The 12,946-nt window shown below is 34.9% G+C and overlaps 1 protein-coding gene across 1 annotated transcript; it reads left to right on the forward strand.

The window, feature by feature from the left end:
- Positions 1 to 3,618: 3,618 nt before the first annotated feature.
- LOC115416801 (transcription factor Sox-8-like) lies at positions 3,619 to 12,252 on the forward strand. Its single transcript, XM_030130678.1, is given in 6 exon segments — positions 3,619 to 3,915; positions 3,918 to 4,062; positions 8,876 to 9,102; positions 11,313 to 11,340; positions 11,342 to 11,544; positions 11,547 to 12,252. Coding segments are annotated over 6 exon segments (1,383 nt in total). The 5' UTR covers positions 3,619 to 3,659; the 3' UTR covers positions 12,071 to 12,252.
- Positions 12,253 to 12,946: the final 694 nt, after the last annotated feature.

A 12,946-nucleotide genomic window follows, 5' to 3' on the forward strand; every position in this document is an offset into this window, starting at 1 on the left:
CAAACTTGTTTTAGTTCAGGTTCCACATACAGACCAATGTGATCTAGTAAAATAATAGCATAATCTACAAATAATAAACTACAATTTTCTTCTTCATTTAATGTGAAAAAAGTAAGCAGTAACACTATGAAAATATTTACATTTACAAACTATCTTATACAATATAAATGTGAATAACCTGAACAAATATGAACACCGAAATGTTTTAAGAATATTATGTGCAATTTGTCCAATATTCTGTCTGTTACTAAATGTTTTGTGATGCTTCGAAAGATGGATTGGAAAATCCACTGTGATCTGTAAGTTGTGTTAACAATAAACTGTGATGTAATACTAGTAGAAATTATTTCTTATTTAGTTCCAACTTCAAAATTTTAACAATATTATGCCTGTTACCACGTTTGTGTAACATTGTGTGTAATGCACATGCATAAATGATACGTTGAGGCACAATATTGTTAAAATTGTACTGACTTTTTCTTACAAAATTTCACTTTTTTCAGGTTATTCACATTTTTGTGAATATTTGTAAATTAAGATTTTCAAAATTTTATGTTTTTATTGCACTTAAAGAGGAAAAGCTGTCATTATTTATAGGTTATTATGTTATTATTGTATTGGTCCGGCCCACTTGAGATCAAATAGGGCTGAATGGGAGAACCTGAGCTAAAATGAGTTTGACACCCCTGAATTAGCATTTAACACAGGCTTTTTATTCTAATTCCTAATTAACCCCAGTTCCTTTCATTACAGGACACCTGTCAACAAATGTGGAAGACCTGACTGACTACGAGGCACAGGACAGGGGAAATATCAGCATATGTTCTTACAGTAAATAAAGGCCACGGACCGCAGCAGGACGACCCGGGTCAGCCAGTACGTCCCGGGCCGGACCGAACCGAGTCGCTTTTCTTTCCCGGTATGTTTGCTGCTGGTTTCGGCATTGTCTTTGCTGCTGTCTGCTTCTGTTTCTGACTCTGCCTTGCTGGAATAAACTCGTCTCTTCCTGACAGAGCTCTCTGAGCTATCAGTGGCCGCCGCCATGTTGACGGGTCTCACGGTCATGTGACCACACGCATGCGCAAAAGTTCCCAGATGTTAACGGTAATATTGTAGTAGGTGTACAAGGATACTGAATTGTTTATGAATGAATGTTTATAGCATTAAAAAAAAGTCTTTTAAACAACCTCATTGTTTTTAATTTTACCACCAAGTTTTTCTAAAAGGTTGAGAATTGTCATATTTACCCAAGAATTACTGTTTGTTTTTTGTTTTTTTCCAATTTTATTAACAACATTTGAGTATACAGTACAACATTTTAAACAAACAAGATGTCAAAAGGGAAAAAGCATTTGAACATATAAGTTTAAGAAATAATGCATAGATTTAAAAATGCAAAGCATAATATATAAATAATAGTAAAAAAAAAAAAAAAAAGTAAATAAATAAAAAATTATAATTCTGACAATATAAATAAATAGATAGATAGATAGATAGATAGATAGATAGATAGATAGATAGATAGATAGATAGATAGATAGATAGATGATAGATAGATAGATAGATAAATAATGCAACAGAGACTTCAGTCAGTATTAAAACATTTGTTTATAAATAACCAAGGTGTTAGTGCTTTTGTTTTATTATTATAAATGAGTTCTAAAGATTTAATATAATTTCCAAATTCTAATAGGAAGATTTTAAAATTTGGGAGTGTTTTAGTATATTTGTTTTTATGTATATGAAATTTTCCAAATAATATGAACAAATTTACAATAAATTCTAGATTGTTAGTATTATGTTTAAAATAAGTAATTACATTTTGGGATGTTGTATTTATTTTATTGTTACTTTTAGATATGATAATTTTCAATTTTGGACCAAAAATTAGAAGAATGTTCACATAAAAAGAACCCCAAGAATAACTGTCTGAGCTATTGCACATCCTGTAGTGACGTCATCTAGATAGTTTGTTTTTTTGTTTGTTGTGGAGCTGTTTTTATTTTATGTTTTATTTTTTGTTTCTGTTTTTGGTTTATTTATTCTTTTTTTCCTGTTGTTAGTATTTCTATTGTTATTGAAATTTTTTGTTTGTGTGCTGTTGTTGATTTTTGTGTTGTGTTGACTGTATGTACATCCTGTTTGTTGAGTGAGTTGTGGGAAATTGCGGTGCTTTGTTTTTATGTGGTTAATGACCCCAGGAAGAGGAGCTGCTGTGGTGTGCAGCAGCTAATGGGGACCAAACTAATAAACTAAATAAATAAACTTAGTGCAGCACTGTAATGTAATTAAACTTTATGTAAAGACTACTAATATTTATTTATTGTTTATTTTTTTCATTTTATTAGTTCCATGCACTCATTTATATAAATTCTGTTGGATTTTTATATGAGTTTTTGTTATTTTAATAGCATTGAAAAATCTATTTGTGAACCTTCTGTCAGATGAAGTAGGTGCAGTTTGCATTTCCCTGTTAGATGGATCCGAACAGTGAGTTATTTAATGGGGATTCTTTACCTCACTGAAGTAAAACTTTATGATTTGAGGCGTGACAATACTTTTAGATGCTCTATTAGATGAAAACCAAGAGTGTCACTAAAACTGTTTTAAACCACTGCAATACTAGTGATGGGACTGTTGGCTCTTTGAAGGGAGTCGTTCAATCAGGAGTCGTTCACTGAAAAGAGCCGTTCAAAAGACTGGCTTTTATGTTTTTTGCATTATTTTGAAACACCAAAATTTTAATGACTAAATAGGCTACATGTGATGATTGACATTACATTTTAAAGGTGTTTAATTGGTGCAGCAGTAAATATCTTACCGTAAAAAAGAATAGTTAGTTCAAATGTGTGGGCTAAATACATGACCTGAGAGGCGACATTAGACAAATGATGGAATTTGACAAAAAAACACCACGGTACATTATGTGGACTAGTCTGTAGAATAAAAATGAAGAAGTAAATAAAACATTTTCTTATGAAATAACATTTTTCTCCTCAAAACAAGAACAATAAATGTGTAAACAAAAAATTGCACAAAACACAACAGTGATTAATCACTGCAGTTACAGTTGTTAAATACCTAACAAACTGTAGTGCAAATAAAATACTTCAAGTAACATTGCAAAATACCTGATATCTCTAATGTAAATGTCAAAATGATCAAACATCAGGAGTTTTCTCACTTCTACTCTGTATATAAAGCCTCCCCAGTGACGCTAAATTGACAGGCAATCGGACACTCCCTCCTTAAAATAAATAAATAAATAAATAAAATGAACGGCTCTTTACAAAGACACGATTCCCATCGTTCGTTTCAAAGAGCTGCTCAAAAGATTCGATTCGTTCGTGAACGTCACACCACTATGCAATCCGCACATGGGTGGGTTGAACTCCTGGCCCATCCCCAGGTCTCGTTGGGAGGAAACTCTGCCTTAAAGCCAATAAGACCAGAGGGGTGGAGTGATTCAGGGAGTCAGAGTGTTAAAAAGAAAACAGCTGTTCAAACTTTGCCTGGATTTGGAGGAGAACACGTAAAGGAATGTCAAAGACCAAGACAAGAAAGGTAAGAGCTGAAGTGAGTTAATGGTGAAAGTTTTCGCACAGAGCTGTGCGCCTTTACGCACTGAGAGTGGGAACACAGTTGTACACTAGACAAACATGAACGAAGAGAACAAGACCCTGACCGACCAGCCGTTCAGCCCAGCGGGGACAGACACCTCCATGTCCCCACATGGATCGGATTCAGAGTCCCCGGGTTCTCCAGGAGGCTCCGAGGCCCCGGGGCCAGCGCGCGCAAATACGCACAAACCAGAGGGCAGCGCAGAGGATGAGCGCTTTCCCGCCTGCATCCGCGACGCGGTCTCGCAGGTGCTTAAAGGATACGACTGGTCTCTGGTACCCGTGCCCAGCCACGGGGGAGAGGGCTGAAGAACAAACCGCACGTGAAACGGCCCATGAACGCGTTCATGGTCTGGGCACAGGCTGCGCGGAGGAAACTGGCGGACCAGTACCCCCATCTGCACAACGCCGAACTCAGCAAGACCCTGGGCAAACTGTGGCGGTGAGTCCGGTCCTGCAGCAGGGCTCTGCTCCATGACCACTGAACTTTTGCGCTGTTCTTCGAATTTTTCTTGCATAGTTTTTGTTAAATAATAATAATAATAATTAAAAAAAAAAAAAAAGATGAACTTTTTTGACCTCCTTAAGGCAGGGGTGTCAAACTCATTTTAGTTCAGGGGCCACATTCAGCTAAATTTGATCTGAAGTGGGCCGGACCAACATAATATAGAAATAATGTCAGTTCCAAACTTTTCTCTATGTTTTAGAGCAGGGCTGTCAAACTCATTTAGTTCAGGGGCCATATCCCCCAATATGATCTGAAGTGGGCCGGACCAGTAAAATCATAACGTAATTATATAAATAATGTCAATTCCAAACATTTTAATGTGTTTTATAGTGAAAAAAGTCAAATTACATTATGGAAACGTTTACATCTATAAGCTGTCCTTTTAAAAATGTGAATAACATGAACAACCATGAAAAAACTGAAATTTATTAAGAAAAATAAGTGGAATTTTAACTCTATCCTGCCTCTGCTTATCATTTGTAAATGTGCCTTACAACTTACAGATCTGCAAATACACAAAATATTTAGTTACTGGCAGAATATTAGTAAAATTGCACTTACTTCTCTTAACACATTTCTAGTTTTTCATATGTTTGTGAAAGGCTAGTTTGTAAATTTAAACAGTTTCATGAAATTTCCCTTTTTTCCACTAAAACAGTGGAAAAATTTGGAATTGCCATATTTGTAGGTTTTATGATAGTACTTTACTGATCTGACCCACTTGAGACTAAAGTAGAGCTTTACATGGCCCCTAACATTGACTGTTTATATCTTGAGTGTAATTTTTGCATTTCACAAATTCATCCTATGGGCCGGATCGGACCCTTTGGGGGCTGGATTTGGCCCCCAGGCCGTATGTTTGACACCTGTGCCTTAAGGGAAAATTCAAATGTCACAGCAGCACAAGACAAGTAATCAACTGCATTAAAAAAATAAATAAATAAAGAGAACACTGAAAGACAAAAATTGCTCAAGTGACAAAAAATGACATGAATAGTATTAAGAATAAATATAAAACGATAAGTGTGCAGATAAGTGACATGGACCAGATGCAAAAATCTGTTCAGATTATGCGTCAAACTCTTCCAATAGAAGAAATACAATCAAAGCTGATTTTATTGTAAATTAAAATTAAAATAAGAACAATTACAGAAAAAAAAAAAAAAAAAACAACAATTGATGGAATCAGAAAGTGTTTTGAAAGGAAACGAAATTGAAGTGTATTTCAGAGTTTCCATCCACATATAACTGCTACAGTAATAATTCACATGAAAATAAGGCTATTGTTTGCATTTTGGATTGAACACAGTTAAGATCAGCTGATATTTCCAAATTCACATTGCAGCAAAAATTTTCACATCAGTCAATATCAGACGGCTAGTTGTGATAAATATCAAATCATTATTTCTTTTGAAGAGAATGTTTGGTTCTGTGTGAAAATTGGAAGTTGAAGGAAACTTTCTACTTATCTGTGGTTTTAAACTATTCATTAAGATTAGACCATATCATACAGAGCATTTCATAAATCTACATGAAGAGCATTCAAAACAATTAACCCATTAAGACCAGAGCTACTTTTGTGGCAGTTCCCAAATGTATTTTTCTCTCTATTTTTAAGCAATTTATCAACATTGGTTCAAAATGTATCCTCTGTATTTTACTTTTTCCATGAAAATGAGGTGTTGACTATATTTAATTCACTGATCATGTAGATCAGGGCTGTCAGACTCATTTTGGTTCAGTTCCATATTTAGCCCAATTTGATCTCAAGTGGGCCAGACCAGTAAAATAATGACTTAATAACAAATAATAATGACGAATCCAAGTTTTTCTTTTTGTTTTAGTACAAAAAAAACCCCAATTAAATTATGAAAATATTTACATTTTACAAAAAGATGTGAAAAACCTGAAAAAACAGAAATTTCATTTGAAAAATTTGTGCAATTTGAACAATATTATGCCTTGACTTATTATTTATGCATGTACATTTACACACAATGTCCCATACACATTTAGTAACAGGCAGAATATTGTTAAAATTGCACATTTCAGATTGTTCATCTTTGTTTTTATTTTTGTATTTATTTGTATTTTATTGTGAAAGAATAGTTTTGTAAATGTAAATATTTTCACAGTGTAATGTTATTTTTTTCACTTAAATGTTTTCCACATAATTTTTCACAAAGAAAATTTGTAGTGGTCATTATTTCTGGGTTATTGTGTGTTCTTTTGACTGTAGATCACATTGGTCTGTATGTGGAACCTGAACCAAAAGGATTTGGACAACCTGGACTGTTCAGGTTCATTTTTGCACTTTCATCCCGCGGACTGGAATGGAACCTTTGGCGGGACAGATTTGGCCCCCGGGCTGCATGTTTGACACCTGTGATGTAGATGATCATAAAAAGCTCAAATTAAAGTTAAGCATTATTATAAAAAAAACAGAGAAAACTGAAGAAAAACGGACTTTGCAACAACATCTCTCATTAAGTGAACATAAACCCAGTGTGTTTATCCACTGTCACAGATCCAACTCCATGGGTTTTACTGGTGAAAATTTGTTGTAGAACAGGGCTGTCAAACTCATTTTAGTTCAGTTCCATATTCAGCTAAATTTGATCTGCAGTGGGCCGGACCAGAAAAATAATAACATAATAACCTATAAATAATGACGACTGCAAATTTTTGTCTTTGTTTTAGTGTAAAAAAAAAACCCATTAAATTATGAAAATACTTACTTTTATAAACTATCTAAAAAAAAAAAAACTCTGAAGAAACTGAAATTTAAATTAAAAACGTAAGAAAATTTAATGCAATTTTAATATATTATTCCTCAACTTATCATTTCTACATGTGCATTATGGATCAGATCTACAAAGACATTAAACACTGAGGAACAGGAAGAAAAATTATTAAAATTGTGCTGAATTTTCTTTAGACATTTCAGGTTGTTCATATTTGTTCAGGTTATTCACATTTTATTGTTTCAGGATAGTTTGTAAATGTAAATATTTTCATAATTTAATGTTATTTTTTGCACTAAAACGAAGAAAAAAAATTAAGTTGTTAATTCTAGATATTTTTTGGCTTAATTCAAGATTTGTTTTTACTTAATTGAAGTTTTATTTTGCTTAATTGAAGATTTTTTGCTAAATTTGAGATTTTTTTTGGCTTAATTCAAGAATTTTTTTTTACTTAATTGAAGATTTTTATTTTTATTTTTTGGCTCAATTCAAGATTTTTTCCTTAATTCAAGCAAAATTTCTTTTCCTTAATTATATTCCAGACTGTGGAATTTTTGCACTTGGCAAAAACATCCCAGGGGCCGAACTAGACCCTTTGGTGGACCACATTTGGCCCCGGGATGCATGTTTGACACCCCTGTTGTAGAAGATGACGATGTTTCCACCCTCACTATGGAGCTGCTGAACGTCCAGATGGGTCATATCTGATGAACATGAAAAGATGACAAACTGTATTTTACACCAATTAATTCCATGTATTGACAGGATTAATTGCTGAACAGGTGGTAAACATTTTACATCTGTAGATGGTCTTGGTCATCTGTGCCTGTTTGGGTCTTTATGGGTTAAAATGACAAAATGTTCAACATTAAAATATACAGTGAGTTTAAATAAAACAAGAAAAACTATTGAGAATGATGAGACTTTCTATCTGATGTTAGTATTTTAACTTTAAGTTTCTGTATTTAACTTATTTATTATTCCAAGGCTGTAATAGTTGTTGTTTGTTTGGATCCTGGGGAAATGCTTTTTCATCTTGTGTGCACCACTGTTGTATGCACAGCAAAATGACAATAAACTTGATGTGATTTGATTTGACATAAGTTGAGACAGGACAAAATATATAGTAAAGACAAAAGAAAAACATTGGATGTATCACAATAATTTTGAAGCCTGTTGTTTGGTGTAACTGATGTGCTTTATTTGGATTTCTATCTATCTATCTATCTATCTATCTATCTATCTATCTATCTTATCTATCTATCTATCTATCTATCTATCTATCTATCTATCATCTCTATCTATCTATCTATCGTTCTATCTATCGTTCTATCTATCGTTCTATCGTTCTATCGTCTATCTATCTATCTATCTATCTATCGTTCTATCGTTCTATCGTTCTATCGTTCTATCGTTCTATATCTATCTATCTATCTATCATCTTCTATCTATCTATCTATATCTATCTATCTATCTATCTATCTATCTATCTATCATCTATCTATCATCTATCTATCTATCTATCTATCTATATTATCTATCTGTCTGTCTATCTATCTATCGTTCTATCTATCTATCGTTCTATCTATCTATCGTTCTATCTATCTATCGTTCTATCTATCTATCTATCTATTGTTCTATCTATCTATCGTTCTATCTATCGTTCTATCTATCGTTCTATCTATATCTCTATCTATCTATCTATCTATCTATCTATCTATCTATCTATCTATCTATCTATCTATCTATCTATCTATCGTTCTATCGTTCTATCGTTCTATCTATCGTTCTATCTATCTATCTTATCTCGTTCTATCTATCGTTCTATCTATCTATCTATCTATATCTATCTATCTATCTATCTATCTATCTATCTATCTATCATCTATCTATCTATCTATCTATCTATCTATCTATCTATCTATCTATCTATCTATCTATCTATCTATCTATTTTCATTATCTATGAAATAAATCACGCTCTTCCGTGTTCCTCATCCTCAGACTTCTGTCTGAAACTGAGAAGCGTCCCTTTGTTGAAGAGGCAGAAAGACTGAGGTTACAGCACAAGAAAGACTATCCAGACTACAAGTACCAGCCTCGAAGACGGAAGAGCACCAGAGCAGGTCCAGGGGAGTGTAGACCAGGCCTGAACCAGCAGACAGAGGCTGGGATGACCCGGCTGAGTGGTACCGCGGAGGTCCACCAGCATTACCATCCAGACAGGACAGGTGAGACCACCAGTCGGATTTAATATATTTTATATATTTACCTGTTTTGCAAAGACCTGAGTGAGTTAAGACCTTAAACCAGGGGTGTCAAACTACAAGGGCTAAAAACAGTTCTCTGAACGGTTTAATCCTGCCCTTTGGGATGAATTTGCAAAGTCCAAAATTTATTGAGACACCCACAGTTAAGAGTGTCAGGGTATATTTGACAGGGTGTATGTTTCAGTTCCAGATGCCTGTTAGTAAATGTTTTGTGTATTTGTAGATCCACTGTCATCTGTAAGTTGTAATGCACATGTCTAAATGATAAGCTGAGGCATTATATTGTTAAAATTCATTTATTTTTTTAAAGAAATTTCAGCTTATTCAATTTTTTTGAGGATAGTTTGCAAATATAACACTTTTCAAGCTGCATTTTTACTTCTTGCACTAAACCAAAGAGAAAAATTTGGAGATATTATTTATAAGTTATTATGGTATTATTTCCTGGTCTGGCCCACTTGATATTGGGCTAAAATGAGTTTGACACCTCTGTCCTAAACATACCGTTTGCCTCATAGCATCATTACCTAACTCATACACATGGACAAAAGTATGTGGACACATTGAATTCAGGTGTTTCTTTTCTAACAGGGGTCTGGGATACAAAACAATAATGACTAATGTCATAATATAGTTTTATATTGGGATAAATATCATTGCATTGGTTAGTTTGGTTTCAATTGTTGTTGCTTCCAAAGTGACTCAGAGATGGCTTTGACTTCATTTCTCTCAACATTGATTTTTTTTTTTTTTATCTCGTCTATGATTTTAAATGTTCTACCTCTAAATTTCTAAAATATTTTTTGTACTCTGATTGTAAATAAAAATTTTGTAACACAACTAACCATCTACTTTCTTCATCTCACTGCGGAAGAAAAATCTCCTGTTAAACTTTAAGGAAATATTAATGTTTCTAAACTGTATGGACATAAATATTGGGACACATCATGTCTACAGCTGTAAGATGTACTGTTCATGATGACTGGACATAGAAACATTAACATTAATAATCAGTATGATATTTATCCCAATATCAAACTATATTCTGACATTTGTCATTATTGTTTTGTATCCCAGAGCCCTGTTGGAAAACAAACACCTGGATTCAACATGTCCACATACTTTTGTCTTGAAGAAAATGTGGATGGAACTTCATTTTAATTGGATTGAATAGTTAAATTTAAGATTTAAACCAAAGAAATAAAAACACTAATATACTAAATAGTAACATCAATAAATAAATGCACCTGGTTTATTAGAACGTAAAGCTCAAAGTGAATCATCATTAAATATAGAATCAACTGATCATGTGTGATCTGACACTATTGGAGTCCAGTTCAGTTGGTATCAATACTTTGTCAACCGCACCTATTAATCAGTCAAATAAATCATTCTGCTTAAAAACAGTGAACGTTATGACCAGACATTTGTGCTTGTTTTTCAAGGTAATTATTAATGAAAACGAACGAAATGACGAAAACTAAAATTGAAAAAACATTTTAGGTAACTGAAATAAATAAAAGCTCAAATTAAAAGAAAAAAACGATAACTAACTGAAACTGTATTATGTGTTTACAAAACTAAGTAAAACATATGAAAATTATGTATAAAATTCCCTTAGTTTTCGTCTTTGTCAATGTTGATATAGGACAGAACATGTGAAAATTTTGTCTCAGATCATCGGTAGAACAGAGGTATAGAAGTCAGGAGGCCAACGGTCAAAGGATGGAAAGTTTCAGTTTCGTTTTCACATAAGTGACGTTGTGTATGGATCGCACCCCCGCCTACATTACCCCCTCCAACCTACTATAGGGAATGTATCCATGGTACTGTACATATGTTGTGTCTGTGCTCAGTCAGAGCCGCCCTAACCCCACCCCAAATAAAGGGTCCAGGGTCACCTCACTGATTTCTTTGAATAGGATGGAAGATAAAATATGTGAAAAAACTGAAACTAAACTAAAACTAAGCATTCAGAAAAAACGACAACTAATAAATCTAGCAAACCTGCTCTAAAAACGAATTAAAACTAAATGAATTAGAGAAAAAAAAGTCAAAACTAAATAAAACTAAACTATAATGAAAAATCCAGAACTCTTAGAACCTTGTTGTGTTTCATGCACTTTATGAGATTTTTCAGATGGATGTCTTCTCATTGTTCTGCTGTTCAGGTCAGACACATGGACCTCCAACACCTCCCCCCCCCCAAAACTGACCTCCACATGGGGGTCAAACATGAATACCAGCGGCCTGTGGAGGCGTGCCCCGGCGCTGTTGCCCCTCCCACCCGTCAGAACATCGACTTCAGCCACGTGGACATCTCTGAGCTCAGCACCGACGTCATCAGCACCATGGATGGCTTTGACGTGCACGAGTTCGACCAGTACCTGCCCCCCAGCAGCCACGCTCTGCTGTTTTAACCCCCCCAGATGCCAGTCATGGACACAGCAGCTTCTCTGGATCATCGTTGGTCCTCCCATGCACCCACTCCCACTCCCACTCCCACAGCGCTCCCACCTGGACCCACAAACCGGGCTCTCATGGTGGACTGCCGGTGTCCTCTTCTACTCGGGACGTCCTCGGGCCCCATGAGGACCAGAAACCTCAGATTAAAACTGAGCAGATGAGCCCTAGCCACTACTCCTCCCAGTGCTCCGCCTCCTCCACCCCCCCGCCCCCACCACACCAACCTGAATACACCCCCCTGAACCCCGGTGCCTGCCCTTCATCCTCCTCATCCTCTGATCTACAGAGCTTCTACGGGGCCTTTTCTGGATACCCTGCCAGTCTGTACCAGTACCCATACTTCCATCCTTCCCATGGACCCTTGACTACGCCCCTAATCAACAGCCTGACTCTGGCTCCGCCTCCACACAGTCCTCCCTCTGGCTGGGAGCAGCCTATCTATACAACGCTCACCAGGCCTTAAAGACGATGAATCCTCAAATGTGTACAATATTGTATATGTCGTTAACCTCATATCATAATTACCTAACTCATACACAAATGGACAAAAGTATGTGGACATGTTGAATTCAGGTGTTTCTTTTCTAACGGGGTCTGGGATACAAAACAATAATGACAGATGTCAATATAGATTTGTATCGGGATAAATATCCTACTGATTACACTGGTCAACAACAAATTTATTGTTGAAGTTTTTTGAGCTGATTTAGGATCATTTTGGTGCTGAATCCAAAAATCACATTAATTTTGCTCAATCAGGTCAACTTTCTGAACTATGCTACATATTGGCTTTTTAACATTTTTGCTTACATTTATGGGCATTTTCACATCATATGATACAAAATTCTTTCATATTTCTTGCAATAAACGAGTTCTGAAGGTTTTACTTTTGCCAATTTATGATTAATGTTTTTTTTAATATTACAGGTGAATGAAATGGCTTCGACTAGAAGATCTTGCAAAAATAAGCCTGACGTATTCTGCTACATCTGCGGTGAATACACCATTGTACCTAACAGGAATCAAGTCACAAGTTTCATAAAGTGTGCTTACCAATCTGATTTTGGTATTAATTATTATATTTTGTGAGAAGATCAAATTTTTCAAAATCAAATTAGCAAAAAACCTGACCTGATTGAGAAAAACAGATGTCATTTTTGGATTTAGTGGTGCAAAATGGTCCTAATTCAGTTGAAAAAACCTAGACAACTTGCAAAAAACATTTTTTTGTAACCCAATGTTATTAATACTGGTGTTTCTATGTTAAATCATCATGAGCAGTACATCTTACAGCTGTAGACATGATGTGTCCCAATAATATTTATGTGACCAGTATGCA

This window comes from Sphaeramia orbicularis, unplaced genomic scaffold (assembly GCF_902148855.1).
Source record: "Sphaeramia orbicularis unplaced genomic scaffold, fSphaOr1.1, whole genome shotgun sequence".
Taxonomy (NCBI): Eukaryota; Metazoa; Chordata; class Actinopteri; order Kurtiformes; family Apogonidae; genus Sphaeramia; species Sphaeramia orbicularis.